At 39.3% G+C, this 21,919-nt stretch overlaps 1 protein-coding gene across 4 annotated transcripts in view; it reads left to right on the forward strand.

The window, feature by feature from the left end:
• The window catches only part of ZNF827 (zinc finger protein 827), a 142,903-nt gene that overhangs the window by 48,669 nt on the left and 72,315 nt on the right, over positions 1–21,919 (forward strand). For all 4 annotated transcript variants that reach the window (XM_066573673.1, XM_066573674.1, XM_066573676.1 and 1 more), the window contains exons 3-4: positions 13,332–13,504; positions 17,532–17,988. In XM_066573673.1, coding sequence (XP_066429770.1) covers positions 13,332–13,504; positions 17,532–17,988 — 630 coding nt within the window. The remainder of the gene's footprint in view (positions 1–13,331; positions 13,505–17,531; positions 17,989–21,919) is intronic.

Genomic DNA, 21,919 nt, shown 5'->3' on the forward strand with positions numbered 1-21,919 from the left:
CGCATGCCCCAGAGCAGCTGAAGCACCCGAAACAGGCTGATGATAACAACCCCTGGTTTGGCTTGCAGTCATCAGAACCAGATTGGTTCCTCTCCTGATGACAGGATTGGAGTGATAGCCACTCCCAGTGCTGGCAGGGAAAGTTTGTTTTAGTAGCAAACCTTCCTGGCATTTTAGCACTGTAAAGCTTTCTCCCCTCTCTTTAATCTGTGTGAGGTTGGAGGAGGAGAAGCAGAGCATACTGTGAAGCACCAAATTAAAGGGGTATTCGCAGCTCTGCTTTTCATGGCCAAGATGGCAAAACCCAGCCCTCTGTTTTCGACCACTTGTTGAAAATAGCTGAGCGCTTCAGCCAGTGCTGTGTAGCTCTTATTGAAGTGAATGGGGGCTACGGAAACCGTATAGCATAGCATTTTCCATTCATTTCAATGAGAACTAAGGAAACTTTGCTGGGCTCTAGTGCTTGGCTGTTTTCGTAGCTAACAGCCAGTAACTATAACAGCAATTTCCCCTCTTTGTTATGAAAAGCCAGGGTGGGAATAACCCTTTAAGCCCAAATTAACCACCTGAAATACTTATCCCAAATTTAAAAAGACCTACACTACCTAAAAAGTACCGTATACCTCAAAATTGTAAAAAATTAATGTCAAATTAGTGTGTCTCCTAAATTGCTCAAAACATACAGAAGCTTCCAAAATAAACATATGCAAATATATATCTGATGATAAATTTGTACAGTATGTATATACATATTTGACAAATACAGTGACAATTTGAATTAAGTTTTAATATCCAAGTATTTTCTTTCTTTAGTTTATGCTTGAATATGTATATTTAAGAAAAAAATCCTGAAATCTTGTAGTTTTCACTCTGGACACCAAGCCTAATGAGCTGATACTTCCTGTTCTGTAGAAATGATTTTTCATGAAAGGTGACACCTAGAAGCATGGGTAACAGATGATCCACCATTCACAATAGGTGATGATCATACCTCACCTCCTCCCCCTCTCTGTACAATGACCTCTGTGCGGGTCACAGAAGAAGCCCACAATAATTTCCCATAGAGGTCAGTGAACATTTCTAGACTACAGATTCCTACGCTTGATGTGGCTGCTGCACAGAACAAGAAGTGTCAGAATATTTTTGGACTTGGCGGTCAGAGTTAAAACTGCAAGATATTAGGATTTTTTAAAAATATACATAGTGACATGCAAAATTCAAAAAATCACCCAAAATGAAAAAATATATAGGTTTACGCTAAAAGCATGATTTAAGTAGGTCATTTAAGGATACTCTCACTCTAGGGAATTTTTCAGCTCATCACTATTGAAGTGGATAGGGCTGAGGTACAGTACCACACATAACCTGTGGACAGATGTGGTGCTTTGTTTGCATGAAGGCATACGTGTTTTTCTAATCCTGAGCAGCTCCTTTTTTAAATAGTTTTTTTCAGTCTTTAAAAATTATAGCCAAGAAGTTCCAAATGGGTAAAAATAACAAATGTTGTCAATGCAATAAAATAAACATATAAAATAAATGGCATTTTTAAAGTATGTAAAAAAGTCTACAATTCTATTTATAATTTTAAAAAAATTAACAATAGAAAAAAACTATAGTGTAGATATATTGCTTTCCATATATACTGTAGCTCAGAGCTACCTTCACAATTCTGATGGCTGTTATTAGAATCAGTCGACACATTGAAGTGAGTGGGAGCTGTTGTACCATGCCGGGCCACTGCATAATGTATATATCTATCTGCTTTACCATGTAGTCTGTGTTCCCAAAAATGGCACCAATAAAAACTACAGTTTGCCACACAAAAAACAAGCTCTTATACAGTTGCATTAACTGAAAAATAAAAAAAAATGGCTTTTGAAAAATAGAGATGAAAATCCGCCAAAATCATTGCGTCCTTAAGCCCAAAATAGGCCATGTCCTTAAGGGGTTAAAATGACACAATTAGCAAAAATTATTTTTTCCTTCTGCTTTGCTTAGATTCATTCAAAAACTGTTGGTCAAAATATGAGTACACCCCTAGATGAATTCATTAAGGGGTCTAGTTTTCAAAATGGGATCATTTGTGGGGATTCTCCATCATTTTGGCTGCTCAAGGGCTCGATAAGTGTACTATGGGGCCTTAAACGCCTTCAAGCAAAATTTCTGTTCTGAAAGCAACTGCTGCTCCTTTCATTTTTGGCCCCGTTGTGCACATGGACATAAGATGAGGGCCACAATGGGTATGTTTCTGAACACAGGAAATTTTACTTTTTCTCTTCTAAATTGCATTAACTCCTGAAAAAAAACTGTAGGGTCAAAATACTCACGACACCCCTCAGTGAATACATTAAGGGGCGCAATTTTAAAAATTGGGGCATTTGTGAGGGGATCTATCATTCTGACACCTATGAGCCTTTTTTGCAATCTTGGCTTGGTGTAAGAAAACAAAATGTTCCTCAAAATGTTAATAAATAATGTTAAATTTGTACGTCTCCTAAATGGGTATAAAGAACTTAAAAGTTTTTTCAATGTGCTTCCAGAATAAAGAAAACAGATGGAAATATATATCTTATCAAAAATTTGTACATTATGTTTGCACATATTTGAGATATTGCAATTGAAAATGTGAAAAAATAACTTTTGTTTTCTCAAAATTTTCGCAATTTTAGCGCTTTTAATAAATACACATAATTTTTATTGGTCTGTTTTTACCACCTAAATGAAGTACAATATGTGGCGAAAAAACAATATCAGAATCACTTGGGTATGCAAAACCTTTACGGAGTTATTCTATGTCAAAATGACACTTGTCAGATTTCAAAAACTTGGCTTGGTCATTAAGGGCGCAAACAGGCTTGGTCACAAAGGGGTTAAAACTACTGCAGATCAGACTTTCACACAAGTCCTAAATGTAGATATAGAACCATATCAAACAAGTCAAAAATATTGACCATTTATTTATTGATGAAAACTATCTAATATCAAATGTCTGTGGGTGGCAAAAGTATATGACTTTTTGCTTTCAGTATCTGGTGTGACCCACCATCTCTTGTGGAGCAGGAACTGTCTCTAAAGGTTTTCAATAATTTTTGATTAGTCTTGCACATCGGGTTGGAAGAATCTTAGCCCATTTCTCTGTACAAAAGAGCTTTAACTCAATTATATTGGCAGGTTTCCTCCCATGAATGCTCGCTTCAGGTCCTTCACAACATCTCTGTTGGATTAAGGTCAGGACTTTGACTTGGTCATTCTAAAACTTTTACTTTATTCTTCTTTTAACCATTCTGTTGTAAAATGACTTGTGTGCTTTGGGTCGTTGTGTTGCTGCATGACCCATGTTCTCTTGAGATTCAGCCAATAGACAGATCTCCTGACATTTTCCTTCTAGAATTTGCTGGTATAATTCAGAATATATTGTTCCATCAATAATGGCAAGGTGTCCTGGCCAATATGCAGCAAAGCAGGTCCAAACCATGATACTGCCCCCACCGTGTTTCACAGAAGGTATGAGGTTTTTATGCTATAATACAATGTTTATCTTTTCCAAGCATAATGCTTCTCATTTAAGCTAAAAAAACTCTATTTTGGTCTTATCCACAAAACATTATTTCAATAGCCTCCTGGCTTGTCTACATAATCTTGAGCAAACTGCAAGTGGGCAACAGTGTTCTTTTCGGAGAGCAGCAGCTATCTCCTTGCAATCCTGCCATGCACACCACTGTTGTTCAGTGTCCTTTTAATCATAGACCATATGAATCTAGAGTTCATATCAATTGTAGCGTTTGAAGAAACCTCCATGGTCATCAGGTGCTCAATGCAGGATTGACTAAATCATTGCAGACCGATGTCTGTCTAGTCTGTTTGTTCACCCTCAGTGTCAAAGTTTTTTCTAATATCTAATCTAGTCTTTCCTTGTGAAAATGAGAATAGGGCTGATCCCTCTGCACTGTGAAATCCATTCAGATATTTGTAGACCATTATGAAGTCTCCTCTCAGCCTTGTTTTTTGCAAGCTAAACATTCCCAGATCCTTTAACCGTTCCTCATAGGACAAGTTTTGCAGATCAATCGCCATCCTGGTAGCTCTTCTCTTGAGCTTGCTCCAGTTTGTCAATGTCTTTTTTTTGCATTGGGGGCACAGAACTGGACACAGTATTCCAGATGAGGTCTGACTAAGGAAGAGTAGAGGGGGATAATTACCTCACGTGATCTAGACTTTATGCCTCTCTTAATACATCCCAAAATTGTGTTTGCCTTTTTGGCTGTTGCATCACATTGTTGACTCATGTTCAGTCTGTGATCTATTAGTATGCCCAAGTCTTTTTCACATGTGTTGCTTAGTAGAGATGAGCGAACGTACTCGTTTCGAGTAATTACTCGATCGAGCACCGCGATTTTCGAGTACTTCACTACTCGGGTGAAAAGATTCGGGGGTCGCCAGGGGGCGGGGGAGGCGTGGCGGAGTGGGGGGTAGCAGCGGGGAACAGGGGGGAGCCCTCTCTCCCTCTCCCCCCCCACTCACCCACGGCGGAAGTACTCGAAAATCGCGGCGCTCGGGCGAAAAAGGGGCATGGCCGAGTAGGTTTGCTCATCTCTATTGCTTAGCTCAATTCCTCCCATTCTGTATGTGCTTTTTTCATTTATCTTGCCCAGATGTAGGACTTTGCATTTCTTCTTGTTTAATACCATTCTGTTAGTCGACACCCACTGTCCAAGCTTGTTAGCTATCACTCCTAGCTTTGTGTCATCAGAAAATCAATTTCCTCATGTAGACCATTTATTAAAATGTTCAACAAAATGGGGTCCAGGACAGAGCCTTGTGCTACCCCCTTTGACACTTTTTCTAATTGGATGTACAGATATTTATGACCACACTTTGAGTATGATCACTTAGCCAGTTGTGAATCCACCTAACAGTTGTCTTGTCAATCCAATATTTGGTAATGTTTTCAATAAGTATAGTATGAAATACCTTTGTCAATTTCTTTAGTAAAGATTAAAGATATACTATAGCCACCATATTTTCCTGATCAACTCAGTCAGTGATTCTGTCATAGAAGGAAATTAGATTAGTCTGGCATAACTTGTTTGTTACAAACCCATGATGGCTCTCGTTAATTACTCGAATCTCATCCATGCTGTTTAATAATTTGTTCAAAGATCTTTCCCAGTATGGAAGTCAGGCTCACAGGCCTGTAGTTTCCTGGATCCACCCTTTTCCAGTCTTCTGGGACTTCTCCTCTTCTCCAGGAATTTTCAAATATTACGGCCAGTGGTTCAATAATTACCTCTGCTGCTTCCTTCAGTACTTTAGGATGTAATTTATTTTCACCCGGAGACTTGAATTCATTTAAGTTAACTAAGTGTTCCCTCACCATCATGTTTATGGATTGCCTAAATTCTTATTCCTTCAATAGTACAGAGAAGATCAATTGATGTTGTATTTTGTCTTTCTGAGACACAACAGATACGAAATAGGAATTTAAAAGTTTGGACTTTTCAAGACCATTTTTAAGCAATATTCATGGTGGATTTATGAACATTAACATTAGCTTGTGTGAGAAAGGCCTTTTAGTTACTATCTATAAGCAGAGAGATAGTGAGGGAACACTTAGCTAACTTAAATGAATTCAAGTCTCAAGGTCCAGATGAATTACATCCTAGGATACTAAAGGAAGCAGCAAAGGTCATTGATGAACGAATCGCCATAATCGTTGAAAATTCCTGGAGAATAGGAGAAGTCCCAGAAGTTAGGCACAACATTTGCCCTTTTCCAATCTTAAAAAAGGAGAACAAGGTGAATCCAGGAAACTACAGGCCTGTGAGCCTAACTTCTATATCAGGAAAGATCTTTGAGCAAAGTATTAAACATCATGTATGCAAGTACTTGGATAAAAATTGAGAAATTAACCAGAGCCAGCATGGGTACATAACAAACAAGTCATACTAGATGAATCTAATTTCCTTCCATGACAGAATCACTGACTGGGTTGATCAGGAAAAATGCGGTGGATATAGTATATTTTGACTGTAGTCAAGCATTTGACAAAGTATCTCATAGCATACTTATTAAAAAAATGACCAAATATGGGATTGACAAGGCAACTGTTAGGTGGATTCAAAACTGGCTGAGTGATTGTACTCAAAGAGTGGTCATAAATGGTTGCAAAATCCAAGTGGAAGAATGTATCAGCACATGTGATGTGTTTCTTCAAACATATCTCATGTATCAAGAGGGGTACAACAAGGCTCTGTCCTAGGCCCAGTGTTGTTCAACATGTTCGTGCCATTTTACACTTCCACAAACATTTGTGTTTGATCAGACATTGATAGATCTCTATTCTTTTAACAATACAGGTCGCTCACTCATACCAGATTGTCATCTAATTGGTTAAAAAAAACTGTCTCTAATTTCTAATTTTTCAAATTATTTGCTAATCCTCAAGGTTGACCTACTTTTGCCACTCAGACACACGATATTGGCTCATTTTACTCAATAAATAAATGACAATGTCTAATATTGTTGCCGCCTATGTTTGACTTTGCTCTCTCTACCTACTTTTAGGACTTGTGTGAATATCTGTAGTAGTTTTAGGTCAAATATAAGCAGAAGGATGGAAAATGCTGAAGGGTTCACAAACTTTCACGCACCACTGTATAATTTGTTTGGGTTGTTTTTTATTTAGATTTTTTTTGTTATAATTGTATTCTATCCTTGTGTTTACTTACTGTTGTACAGAGGTCCCACAACATACAATATTGTTTCCGAAACAACCATTGTTTGTTGAAAATACTGCATGTTGATAGCATAACTTGGTGGAAAACTGGTAATTGGTTCCAAAGCCCTAAAACTTTTATTTAAAAAATTAAAATGAAGATTAAATACAATTAAGCAGATAACTAATGCAGATAAAGTGAGACCTTACATATGACGATCAGAAGGAGCTGCTGGAAATTGTAAATGACTTTCTATGTGGGGACAGGAGCTTCTTCAGGATGCTGTACAGCTCACACCATGCACAAGATTTTACTGCAATGTGCGTGCTTTGTGGTTTTGCAAATCTGGATTGTCTGTGACATCGTACGCTTCATCTGTTTTTATGTTACACTAACACAGGAAAGCGTATTGTATGCTGAGAATATTGAATCCTGAGGCTATACTCACTTACGGTATTAAATTTTTAAATGAATTTTAAAATTTATTTAAATTAAAAGTAAATTTTTCACAAACAATTCAAATGCTAAAATAATTAATGATTGCTGTCATCGCATCCATAAAAGTCTAAACTAATATTACATTTTTTTTTAATCAAAAGGCTACCACCATGCCAGAATTTGTGCTTTTTTGGCACCGTGCCGCTCCCAAAAAGTTGAATAAAAAGTAAAAAAAACAAAACATATACACTCAATAATGGTACCAATAAAAACTACAGCTTGCCCTGTGAAAATAAGCCCTCACACGGTGTCATCTACAGAACAATAGTTATAGGTCTTAGAATATGCAGAATATGGAAACAGAAAAATTAAAGTAGTAAAACGAACAAAAAAAAAACTATATAAAGTTGGTCCCACCATAGTCTCACTGACTCACATAATGAAATTAAACAATTCATTTTTATTGCACCATGAACATTGCAAAGCTGAAACTTCAAAAAAAAAAGACAAAATAGTATTTTTCCATTTCACTCCACTTAGGCCGTTTTTACACGGCAGAGAAAATCGCATGAGATTTGTTCATTGCAAGACACAAATCTTCCATGAATATGAATCCATTGTTTCGAATGGGGTTATACACAGAAAAAAAAATGCCCGCATTGCAGCACAGGAAAAAATTGTGGCACATCCTATCTTTGGGCGTGCTATCGCATTGCACATTATTTTCAGTGGGACCGGCGGTAGCATCGCACCAAATGTTAGGTGCGCTTTATTGTAATACGAGTTCTCCCATTGAAAACAATGGGAGACACCCCGCAGCCCAATATTGCACTCACCCGTGTGAAATTAGCCCTAAAAATGTTAACATTTTTTCAATGCACTGTGGTACCTTAATTGGTACCATTAAAAAACAAACAAACAAAAAAACACACACCTTGTCTCGAAAGAATAATTTCTTGTACTGCTATGATGACGAAAAAATAAAAAGAGGTATGGCTCTTTGAAGGCAGAGATGATAAAATAAATAAATGGCTAACTCCAAGGGGTTAATTGTAGAGACTATATAATAAGCCATGATGTATTGTAACCACTTGTTCAGATCTCACCAGTTACATGAGAGAGAGAAAACATTCCCACTAGACTGCTTGTCTGTGTTTCTGTAGCGACATGATGTTTGACAGCTATCTGTGTATGGCCGCCACACGCGATCGGGTCGGATTCCGTATACAGGATCCCGCAGCGGAATCCGACCCTGTGCCCGGCCGGTGACCCTGTGTAACTGTCGGGATTCTTCTTTATTCTGTACTGCGGCCAGCACACATGCGCAATACAGATTATGCTGTGCCATCGCTAAGCCATGACTCGGATCCCACGACCTTTCCACGATGATGATTGCAGAAGTGCCGCGAGTCGGACGGCTTCCAATCCGCCTAGAAATAGAGCATGCTGCGTTTTTGTTTTTTTTTTATTCCCCCCCGGCGAGTGGAAAATTGCAATTGATATCCACTCATGGGCAGGAAAAAAACGCTTTTCCATAGGTAATCTGGAGGTGGACGCCTGCTCCAGATTCTACAGTGCAAATCCAGCCATGTGCAGGCGGCCTTAGACTCTACATATAAGGAAGGCTGCCAATCACTGATAGGACCGCCCATTGGACTACTCAGTTCAGAGGCTTAAATTAAAAAAATACAAATTAAGTAGTATGACTAACTCCAAGGTTAATTATGGGGTCTACATAATAAGCTATGATGTACTGTAACCATTTGTTCAGATCACACCAGTTACATGGGAGAGAGAAGACCTTCCCACTAGACTGCTTGTCTGTTTCTGCAGCGCTGTATGTAAAGTACAGATGCAACAGGATTATATGGTGGAGGGTGGGGTGTGCAGTGTGGTCGCCGGGATAAAATCTATTGAAATGTTGCAAATAAAATGCCCTTGTATATGAATTATTCAGCAGAGCATTTGAAAACCTCAGAATCTTCACTGTATTGTGAGGTTACCTGAGGACACATTAGCCTGTCAAGGAGAGGATGCAGTCGGCCATTTTTTACATCTAAGGATGACAACTAATATAGTTTTCCTCAAATGTTTGTGCAGCCCCTCACACCTGTCTGTATAAAACGCATAGACTTAGGAAAATTAGACCAGATCTTCGTCTGATTGCTGATAATATTGGCTACAGGGCCCCATAGGTTGCTAGAATCAGCTGGCCACTACTGCAGGCTTTGTGGCAAGTGGAATAAGGACTACTGGATGCTTTGAATGCCCACTTTGTATGCTTTTTATCTTGTGTTCCTGTCCCTTTTAAAATGTAGGTGCTGTGGCATCTCCGATACAGGTAAAATGAAACGTGACTGCCAATCTTCTTATCTAGAGTCAGACATACCCAGCGCTGAGGGCCCATGGGCAATAATCTCAGAGGGCCTATTTTTTTTCTTTCTACATTTAACACACAATTAAAACCATGTTAAAGGGAATTTGTCGGTTCGTACATGCTGTCCAAACTGCAGACATCATATTATAGAGCAGGAGGAGCTGAGCAGATTGATATATAGTTTATGGGGAAAGACTTAGTAGAACTTGTATTTTATTCATTTATATCTCTGCTCATTCTGAGCGGAACAGTCCAATGGGCGGAGCCATCAGTGATTCAGGTAGTTCCACCTCTTATATTCACCCCTGTAATATCCTCTATTAAAGGGGTACTCTGGAACTTTTTTACTTTTTTTAATTTACCCTCTTTGATTACTAGGGCTTTTACCATTGAGGTGAGAGCAGGAAGCAGAAAACACTGACAGTAGCGCAGTGGGCCGAGTTGTTATTGTAGGTGCAGCTCTTACTGAATTCAGTGGGAGCTGCGCCTGCAGTGGAAACCCAAGTCACTGTGCTATGGTCAGCGCGATCTGCTTTCTGCGCTGACTGCAGTGGTGACAGTGGCTCCAGGAATCCACTGATCGGAAGGGATCCTACTCTGTGGATCATCTATTGATGTCAGTCATCAATAGAAAAATATTTGTAAAAAAAAGTCCTGGAATACCCCTTTAACAGAGGAAATTACAAAGGGAAAATATATAAAGTGGAACTAAAAGTCCCAGCATGCCAAATGCTGTTATGTGATATTTAAAAACATTACAAGGAGGGAGTCTAAAAGAACTAAAACTCCCAGCACATTCAGGTTATTATAATGGAAAGTCAAAAGAGGAGAGAACTACAACTCTCAGGGTTTTCCCTGGCTATAAGATCCCACCCAAAAATCCATAATCAAAGGACCTTCAGTCTTCACTGTTGAGCTCCGCCCCTTGTGACATCATCAAAAGTCCTGGTCCAGCCTTTTCTACTGCAATTGTTAGGTTAGGCTGACTTTAATGTAGGAGCTGGTTGTAACTGACAGCCAGGGTTCCATTGCAATGGTGGGGATTGGAGAAAACACAAATTCCACCATTAAGCTCTTACATGCCATGATTAATGTTGATTGTGGCATGTACAGACTTGAGCTCCCTCTCTGATGTGATTGGCTCGCCTCCATTCCATAGCAAAGGGCCCCTGAGTATGCCATGGCTTTTAACATAAATGAATAGAGATAATACACACTGCAATACAGAAGTACTGCAGTGTATTTGCTAAGCGATCATAACATAGCAGGTTCAAGTCCCTTGGAGGGACGTAACATAAAAAATGGTAAAAGAAAATACATTTTACATGAAAAAAAAAAAGAAAAAACTTTTTTGCAAACTTATTTTTCCTTTTAGTTTAAGAAAATGAATTAAAAAAACATGATTATTATTGATTAGAGATGAGCGAACCTACTCATTTCGAGTAATTACTCGATCGAGCACCGCGATTTTCAAGTACTTCCGTACTTGGGTGAAAAGATTCGGGGGGCGGGGGGAGGCATGGCGGAGCGGGGGGTAGCAGCGGGGAACAGGGGGGAGCCCTCTCCCTCTCCCCCCCACTCACCCACGGCGCCCCCCGAATCTTTTCGCCCGAGTACGGAAGTACTCGAAAATCGCTGCGCTCGGGCGAAAAAGTGGCGTGGCCGAGTACGCTCGCTCATCTCTATTATTGATGCTTCGGTAATGACCCGTACAATCAAATGAACACATTTTTTATTCTGCATAGCAAATGCTATAGTTAAAAAGAAGAAAACCTTTTTTTTACTTTCTACTTTTTTTTTGTTCATTTGTTTGTTCATTTGGCCTTCCACAAATGCAATAAACGTGATTTTTAAAAAGTCATATGTACCCCAAAATGGTACCAATAAGCTTAGAGCTCACCATTGCAAAAAAAAACCAAGCCTTTGCATGGCTCCATCTAGGAAAAAATAGAAATATTATGAATGCAGCGATGTCTCAGACGCTCCACTGTCTTCTGTGCTCGTTAGGAAATGCTGAGCAACTGCAGTTGCATTAATGCTGTCTCACTCTCTAATCACTCGCTCAGCATTCTGACAAGCAGAGAAGACTCTGCAACTTCAGAAGCAGACGCTCACTGCACCACCATATACCCAGTGGAGCAAAGAGAGAAGCAGGACTGGGCATGTAGGACCATCTTGGAACAATTACTGAGGTGGTCACAGTATAGAAACAGCATGAGGGACTGTTCTAGCATTAGTCCTGAAAACCTCTTTTTTTAATAAGTGTAAATACATGAAATATGTATAATTATGGGCTGGATTTAATTATGGATAATATTTTTAGTGGGACATCCCCTTTATTTCATCTGTAGTAGTAATCATCGTTTTACGTAGGTAGACAGATTGTGCAGCACAACAGTGGATCAATCCCTAATCCTCGACGTACTCCTCCTCCTCCGAGGACTCGACTGTCGGCAGAAACGTCTATTTTATAAATCTTATAACAAAGTGGCTTCTGTACAAAGGAGATGAATTACTAGACAAGAAGTGATGGATGCACAGTGTGTGTGGGGTGTGTGGGGTGTGTGGGGTGTGTGGGGTGTGTGGGGTGTGTGTGTGTGTGTGTGTGTGTGTGTGTGTCTGAAAGCCCTCATTGACTGACTCGCCAAAAGTTCTCCAACTTCCCGATATCGTAGAAACATGAATTTTGGCACGTGCATAGATTATCTCCAAAATAGGAAAAGAAATTGGGTCCCAACTCGATTATTCAATTCTAGCACAAAAGAATTGGCGTCGAAATTTTACATACATAATCTAAATCTGTCACTTCCCAATGTCTTAGAAACTTAAAATTTGGCACGAGCATTGATTATGACATAAATAGGAAAAGCTAATGTGTCCCAACTCGATTATTCAATTCTATGCGCAAAAAAATTAGCGTCCAAATTTTACGTACGGAATCTAATTTTCTCACTTTCAGGTGTCATAGAAACAGGAAATTTGGCACGAGCATTGATTATGTCATAAATAGGAAAAGTTAATGGGTCCCAACTCGATTATTCAATTCTATGCGCAAAAGAATTAGCGTCCAAATTTTACGTACGGAATGTAATTTTTTCACTTTCCGGTGTCATAAAAACGGGAAATTTGGCTCGAGCATTGATTATGTCATAAATAGGAAAAGCTAATGGGTCCCAACTCGATTATTCAATTCTAGCGCAAAAGAATTGGCGTCGAAATTTTACGTGCGGAAGGTAATTTTTTCACTTTCCGGTGTCATAGAAACAGGAAATTTGGCACGAGCATTGATTATGTCATAAATAGGAAAAGCTAATGGGTCCCAACTCCATTATTCAATTCTATGCGCAAAAGAATTAGCGTCAAAATTTTACGTATGTAATCTAATTCTCTCACTTCCTGATGTCATTTTATATAAAGGAAACGTTGCATGGTTGCCTCCACGTGGTGTTTCCTGGGTAACGCAGAGAACTATGCAAAATGGTGAACATATTTTTTTTCCTCAGTATCTCTAAAGTAACCACGACTTCATAAGCTTTCCGTGTGAACACCAGATAAACACCAGTACCAAATTAACTCGGGCGAAGCCGGGTATATCAGCTAGTATATATATATATATATATATATATATATATATATATATATATATATATATATACTATCCCAAAAACTTACATTTTGTTATATTGCTTTGCTCTTCAACATGAATTTTAGTACAATTATATTCGCTTTAGGTTTATATGGCAAGATACCATAACCATTTTAAGTGTCATGATTTCTTTTTTTGTTATTTTATGTGAAAGCTTCGGAAGAAGAAGTTGGAAAGCCTTTCCAATGCCCCATCTGTGGACTAGTGATAAAGCGGAAAAGTTATTGGAAAAGGCACATGGTGATTCACACGGGTTTAAAAAGCCATCAGTGTCCACTATGTCCATTTCGTTGTGCCCGCAAGGACAATCTGAAATCACATATGAAGGTAAGGTTATGTTTTGATACACTTACATAGACTGCTAAAGATGGCTTTGTGCTTGCGAAACAAAATGACTTTGATATGAAATTGCAACTGTACAATGATTGCCTTGAAACTGAAAGGTTTTTTTTTTCTTCTTCCCTGTGTATCCTAACTTGTTATTGCAAGTAGATGCTTCACATTGTTAAAACAGTTTGTTGCCAGCTTGACTGCACTGACATCGGGCTGCGTATTAACCTCGTTTCTTCAAACTACATTTTAAGCATCTTTTCTCTTTTCTTTTTAGTGTTCTTTCAAATTCTACCAGCCAGTCAAAGTAGACTGAAATACTTAGCTTATATGAACCATCTCAACTCTGATGTCCAGTACATGCGTGTACTGTATGTGTTTCATAAAAGTTAAATATATGCATGTATGATTGTATCACCACATCAGCTGGAATGATATCTACAGTTAGGGCGCCCACCCACTGGCGTTTTTTTTCACTGCGAAATTCGCAGGTTTTTTTTTTCTGCAGGGGGTCTATGGGACTTGTAATGTAAAAATCGCGATCGCGCAAAATCGCGATTTACCGCGATATCGCGATTTTGCGCGATCGCGATTTTAGCTTTGCATGTCCCATAGCCCAAAGACCCCTGCAGAAAAAAAAAAAACGCTGCGAATTTCGCAGTAAAAAAACGCTAGTGGGTGGGCACCCTTAAACTGATTTCTGAGTGTCTACCTGGCCTCAAGCTCAATTAACAAAAGCTCAACCAAATACTGGTATCTCGGTATATGGAATATTGCAGTGTATTATACGAGTGACCACATGACTAAAAAACAGAAACGAAGAATTTAATGTTTTTAAAAATATAAAACAAATAAATACTATCATTTTAAAGGAAGCCTGTCTGGTATATTTAGCATGGGGAAGTAATCGTAACCTACATCAATCCTAATATATGCCAAGTACTGGTGAAAGTAAGTGTACTTCGTTTTTATTTAATTTTGTGTTTTCAGTAGTGAAAAGTCTTCTTTTAGCATTTCCTGACTGGTATTTAAAGGGGTTTTCCAGGCAAAATACTAAATTGGTGAAATCAATGACTTCAGTGCCTGCAGTTACAAGTGCCGGCCACTAAGCAGAGGTTGGAGCAGTGGCTTCACTTAGTACTCCTGTTTGTAGTGGGCACCCCATCAGCTGATCAGTCAGGGCCCCTTGTGGCGTACCCAGATGAGCAACTATTGATGATCTATCCTGAGAATAGGTCATCAATTATATTTTGACTGGAAAGCCCTTTAACCCTTTGCAATCCAATTTTGGATTCAGGGTTTCCTAGAGGGTTTTCTCTTACTGCCATTATACAATGGCACCACCATTGTACTGCTAGAGCCAGTACTGCGGTATGGGACATGCTAGAGAGGCCTCCGACAACAGAACGGCCAGTAATATACAGTAAGAATACCCTGCTGGACGTCCTTCGACATCAGAGCTGTACAGCCTTCAATCAGAATGTCTGAAGATGGATTGAAAAGGGTTAAATCACCATTAGACCATCCGATGGGCAATTCCTCATCAAATGTTGTCTGCCTCTTTTCCCTCCACACTGATCTTTGATGTCACTATCTTGGGCTGAAGACGCCGTTTGCCTGGGCTTGCGGCTTCAGCGCGTGAACTCCTCAAGGCTATAGGGATGTTCAGGCTATCAAAAGACGTCAGTACACATGTGCCGAAGCAAGATGCCCAATTTCTTCAGCCTGAGATGCGAGATGTCAATCATCATTGTGGGAGGGCGAGAGCATGGACAACTTAAGATGAGAAACCACCCATCGAATGTTACAAAACTGTTTTAAATACTACACGGGAAAAAAGATTTTTTTGCTGTTGAAAGCACGGATTAAATTAGGTAGTTCCTTTCACCTGTACTTGACACATATTATGTTAGAATTAGTTCCTTATGCTAAATATAGCTGACTTCCTTTTAACACCCCTCTTTCCTCAATCGTCTCGTAAAAAAAATCTGCACCAAGTAATAATTGGTATTTGGATGTCTGTAAAAGGTCCAGACTATTAACCTCCTTAATGACTCTGCCTTTTTCTCCCTCCCTACTTTACTTTCCAAAGAATTGTAACTTTTATTTATCAATCAGCGTAGCTTTCCGGGGCTTCTGTTTTACTAGATGAGTTATATTTCTCAATGGCACTTTTTAATGTACCATATGAAGTACTGAAAATCTTTTTAAAATTGGTACAAGTGGAGTGAAATCAAAAGAAAACCCCGTAATTCCTCCATCTTTAGGCCAGTGCTTGTTTTTACAGCATACACACTGTGGCAAAAATAACACGCTAACTTTTATTTTTTTGGGTCATTATTAGAGATGAGCGAGCACCAAAATGCTCGGGTGCTCGTTACTCGGGACAAAATTTTCGCGATGCTCGAGGGTTCGTTTCGAGTAACGAACCCCATGGAAGTCAATGGGCGACCGGAGCATTTTTGTATATCATCGATGCTCGCTAAGGTTTTCATTTGTGAAAATCTGGGCAATTCAAGAAAGTGATGGGAACGACACAGCAACGGATAGGGCAGGCGAGGGGCTACATGTTGGGCTGCATCTCAAGTTCCCAGGTCCCACTATTAAGCCACAATAGCGGCAAGAGTGCGCCCCCCCCCCCCCGCACTGTCAGCATAAAGATCGTTCTCCTCTGCCATAGCAGTAACAGCTGTGGCAGAGAAGAACGATGTTAGCCCATTGAATTCAATGGAGCTGGCAATACAGCAGGTTCCACTGAAAGCAATGGGCTGCCGGACAGCGCTGGATGAATTGTCGGGAAGGGCTTAAATATATAAGCCCTTCCCTGCAATTCATCCAGAAATGTGTAAAAATAAAAATATATACCGTATATACGGGCGTATAAGGCGACGGGGCGTATAAGACGACCCCCCAACTGTCACCTTATACGCCGGGAATACAGCGGAGCAAAGAATAAAAATCATTACTCACTTCTTCTGACGTTCTGCGGCGCTGCTGCAGGCTGTCGCTCCCTCCTGGTCCCCGGCAGAGCATTGCTTTCTGGATGCAGAGCTTGAAATCCCTGCCTCCAGAAAACACACATGCCTTCAGCCAATCACAGCCAATGACAATCTTCAGGGACAAGACAGCAGGTACTCGAAAAAGGCGATGCTCTCTCGAGTATATCGCCTTACAGAGTATGCTCGTTCATCTCTAATAGTGACATTTAGAAAAATTCACCATGCTACGGTGCTACACAATTTTTATCCGGTATTAATTGAGGAAACCTCATGTATAATGGGTAGTTTTTATGCTACAAAGTCACACTTATTCCCATTATTGCATCTTATGGAATTGCTATACACTATATGGACAAAAGTATTTGGACACTGCAGGAAATCGACAAATATGCAATTCCTGAGTTGCTCGGAAGGGCATGGGTAAAATAAAAAGCTGCTCATTTTGTAATAGCTATTCACTCATCCGATCGAGCGCTTGTGGGACAAACTGGAGCGACGGGTACGACACCACCACCCACGCCCATCTTCACAACAATCTCTTCTCACAGCCCTGCAGGAGTAATGGCAGCTATTCCTGCCCAGACTTACAGAGAACTTGTAGAAAGCAAGAGGAGGGCCGAAACGTTACTAAATAGAAGAATAAAGTGCTTTTTCTGAAAAACATGCCGTGTCCAAACACTTTGTCCATATGGTGTATATGCTGAAACTTTCTTTTAATAAAAAAATCTAAGTATATAGAAAGAATTAGAATTTAGCAAATTCTAAATGAAGGGAATATTCAGTATACAGCAGTTGCTCACATATACTACACTAATGAAGCAGAAAACCACTTTCTATTTTTCACTATAATATGCATGTAAAAGTTCAGATTTTTCATCTTGCCATGTATACGTCACAAGCTTCAGTTGTCCCATAAGAAAATATTTGAGAATTCTTTTTACCAGTTGTGATTGTAATTTTCCCGGTTGAGTAGTATGATGCGAGGATGGAAAATGAATATTCATTGTGATTGATTCCATCATCAGGTCCACCAGCACCAAGACCGGGGAGAAACCTTCCAGTGTCAGCTCTGCCCTTTTACATCTTCACGCCATTTCAGCCTGAAACTTCACATGCGCTGCCACCAGCACTTTCTTCGGGCTGAAGCCAAGGTGAAGGAAGAGCCTAGTGATACTGACAATAAAGGATCCCCTTTTAATAATTCCTTGGGCAGCCATGATGAAGGTAGTGCTTCACCTGCTCAAAGCTCACTACTTCCAGAAAACTTAAGTCAGATCAGTTCTTCAGCAGTGAGTTCACTACCTATCAAGGAGGAACCTAAAGACAATGACTGTCCCTCCATGATGCCCTTCCCTGATAGACCTAGCAGCAACAGCAGCATGAAGCTGAAAGATGCTTTGGACTTTGTTTCGTGCCCATCATCTCTCTTCAGTCAAGATATCTCCGTCAAAATGGCTTCTGATTTTTTGATGAAGTTATCAGGTATGAAATATTTCCTTTTTATTTATTTTTTTTTTCATTTTTTTTTTCTATAGAGTGCTTATAAAAATGTCTTATAAAGAGGATTTCTAAAATATAAATGGGAAGATGGCGATGGTCAAAGTGTTAGTAATTATATTTGCTTTACAGCTACTTTGTTTGTCCTCTTTGAATTAGTTTCTCAGCAACTGACGGTACCAGTGGTACTTTATGTATAGCTCTCGTGGAGGAGAGCGCTGTTTCACCTTGCAGAGACCTCCAGCTAATGTATAGAATCTTGTAGGCAATAATACCTAGGAAATAGTATGCAAATCAGCTTTACTCCAAAAGTTGACTTTCTAGTATCACCGATAGGTAGATACTATGTAAGTCAATGTCCAACGATTATAGCCAAACCAGATCAATTCCATGCTAGCAGATTTACAGTTGTACATCCGTTTCTGAGAACTGAATTCAAGCATAATATCCATTGTGACTCCACTTTTGCCAAAATGGCCACCACAACCAAGCCTAACTGTATCTCTGCGATCAAAAGAAACATAATTGGAAATGCTTTAACTTTTAATTAATTAAAACATGTTTATTTGTACCTTTTAATTGCACTTAAAGTTTGCTGGCATGAGACCATTCTTTAGATACGGTTCAGTGTAAGAGCAAGGCATAAAAACTATCACATTTAAAGTTTTACCTATTCCTTCTGTTGTTGATTGGAAAGCAAAACTGAAGTAAGTCAACATGATGCTGAAATTTAATATGCATAATCAGAAGTTGGGAATGAGAAAATTAAAATACAGGAATAAACATTGAATGGTCACTAACTTTTCAACAAACTTTGCAAAAATCAAATGGTACAGGTGGAATATAAGAAACCTAGGGCCCTTCTATAAGGAACGATTTATTGTTTAGTCTATCGCTGGATTGTGCAAAATTGAATGCTAAATGTTCAGTGTGAATACTGCCAGCGACTGAATGGCGAATGATAATTCATTCGCTTATTGTTTGTGGTTAAGTTTATGCAGGCATAAAAATCAAACGATTAATCTATTAACCACTGCTTGTTTACTCTGAATGGAGGCTGGTGGCTGGAAGAGATATCTACACTAGAGATGAGCGAGCGTACTCGCTAAGGCAAACTACTCGAGTGAGTAGTGCCTTATGCGAGTAGCTGCCCGCTTGTCTCAAAAGATTCGGGTGCCAGCGGGGGAGAGCGGTGAGTTGCTGGAGTGAGCGGGAAGGGGGGGGGGGGGGATGAGTGAGAGAGAGATCTCACTTACGGCTTCGTTTCCACATTTCTGCGCCCACCTGAGCAATGAATTGTGCAGGCCAAACACAACTCACGATGGAGAAACATGAAAGCGAACGAGGGAAATTACAAGAAATGTAAAGTATGATCTACACGTGTAAACAGTTATAGTTGGAAAGCAAAAAGTCGTTCGGTCGCTCAAAATATTTCTTGTCCCAATGTAAAAGAGTTTTAATGCCTGTAGTAAATGAACGACGAAGGATGAACGAACATCTTTTGGTCATTCACCATGTTTTACACAGAACGATTATCATTCATTCGTTTTAACAGATTTTCGAATGATAATCATTCCGTGTAAAAGAGCCTTAACACCTCACTATCATGTGAAATTACATGCTTTCTATAGAAGTTTGTGAAGAGTGGAGGAGGATCTGAATGAGAGAGAAACAAAGAGACACACAAAGACTAATAGTAAGTGTTTTACTGTCCCACAGCTACTGTAATCACATCTACACTGCTCAGTACTTCTTTATAATGTCCTTAACGCGGTTGCTGCTTCTCTATAAATGAGAGCAAGATACGGAGAGCAGGATTTCCTCTTCATGTTTGCAGTGTATGGGAGACATTATTGCAGATTGTCATTACCCATCAGCTCAGATTAGAGCGTGTAGAGAGTATAGCTTGGGAAAAAGTCCCTGTGCTAGTCCTATAACAGCCAGAAATACGGCTGCTCTTCATGTACACACCATGACCGTTTACTCGGAAAAGTCATCTGAAGGTTTAGGAGCACTTTGACCGTAACATTTGGATTTATGCATATTTGTTTAGCTTTGCTTTACTTTATTACTTTGGATTTTGTTGAAGCGAGTCAGAAACACATGGATACAATACAAGCAGAAGTGGAAAAAATGATGTTCTCTACAGTTGATCATACAAAAATGATACAGCTTTAGGATACAAAACAATGACTCCAATGGTCTGCGGCTCACCATTTAGACAGCCTTGACTTGTGTATGAGATATCCCTAATTCACTGCCGCGGTTTGCTGTGAACTGTAGTAATAACCTGTTTCTCTGGTTGATAATAATCCGGAAGAAGAATGCACATTGTTGCAATGCTTAAATAAAGAGTAACGTATAAATATAAAATGCAAACGCTTGTCGCAAGGTTATATTTCAAATTGGGCATCATAAAACGTAATAACCATTCTGCCGCTTTAAGCACATCATTGTCGGGAGACAAAGGCTAGCTAGCCGGGGACGGTTCACTAAAACTTTGTTAAATTACTGATATGCCATTATAAAAGCCACCATACATCTGTGAATAATAGTCTATCTCTGCTCAAAGCTGGATCATTGTGCAGCTATATAATATCCCCCTATCTCTCTTACATTTACCCTTTGACCAACCATATTCCAGCAAATTACTGAAATTATGAGCTGGCAGAGTTTAGTCTGCAAAGCAACAGAACAGTAATGAATCCACATTTATAGTTAAAATAAATCTACTTTGGTGTTTTTGAAATTGAAACGTACTTTTTTTTTTTTTTTCTTCTTCTTCTTTCCTGTGATGATTACAAATACCATTAGAAGCCTCGAGAGATTGACAGTGCTCTTAAATGGATGGTAATTGGCTACTGAAAGATACAAGTTGCATTTTACTAAATGTCATAGCTAAATGACTCGTCGTTGCAAATATTAGAGTATATTGTTCTCTGCATTTCTCTGTAACGCCTTACAATGTGTTCCTGGAAACGCTTAGTGTTCTCATGTCCCTTGATCCTTGCTCCTTGGAGAGTGCGGCGCTTTTGACCTTTTGAATACAGGCGTGAGAGAGGATTCAATGCTTAGAAAGATCGCATTTTAAACAGGGCGAAAAAAAAAGAAAAGTCGGAGAAAAGGAGGTAACTGTCTAGATGATGAACTGTGATTAGATACTGCCCTTAATCATTTGACATTTGCTGCAGAAAAATGGCAACTTTTATAAGGCCTCGGCATGCAGAAGTATTGTCTCCATAATGTTATTGTATTGGGGAGATGGGGATATTAAGTTGTATATGAAGTTCTTCAGAATCCGCACTGAAAAATTATTACATAGAGTCTTTGCTGTGACTACCACAAATCCGGCCATAGTTATTTTTGAGAATTTTTTAAATTTTATATAGATTCCTTGCATCATCCCTCCCAAGCCTTTAGCATGTTGCTAGTATAAGCTGATAGAAACGCTGCCACTATTGTCAGTGGGCCGTGTGTGGTATTGCATTTCATCCATGTAAAAAAGGGGGGGGCTTTCATGCCAAAAAAAACAAAACTGCGTTAATGGACATTTTTTGATTGATAGTATCCACTTAGGCTTTTTCTTTTTAAAATATTTCCGATTTGATAAGGATTTAGGCTGAATTCTCACCTAAATTATCATTCTATCCGCTAATAGTCCACATGTAGTCCTTTCCAATCCACCGTCTGACATCTTCCTACATTCTGATTAAACGTGTACAGCTCCAATGTCAGAAGATGTCCGACAGGGTAGTCTTACCGTCTATTACCAGCCACTCCGCTATCGGAGCCTCTCTGGAGCACACACACTGGCTTTAGCCAGCAGATGGCACCATTGTATAACAGCAAAAAAAAAAGCCTTTTTGGAAACCCTGAATCCAAAATTGAAATGGAAAGGGTTAATGCAAGGGAATAG

Source organism: Eleutherodactylus coqui, chromosome 7 (genome assembly GCF_035609145.1).
Source record: "Eleutherodactylus coqui strain aEleCoq1 chromosome 7, aEleCoq1.hap1, whole genome shotgun sequence".
Lineage (NCBI taxonomy): Eukaryota > Metazoa > Chordata > Amphibia > Anura > Eleutherodactylidae > Eleutherodactylus > Eleutherodactylus coqui.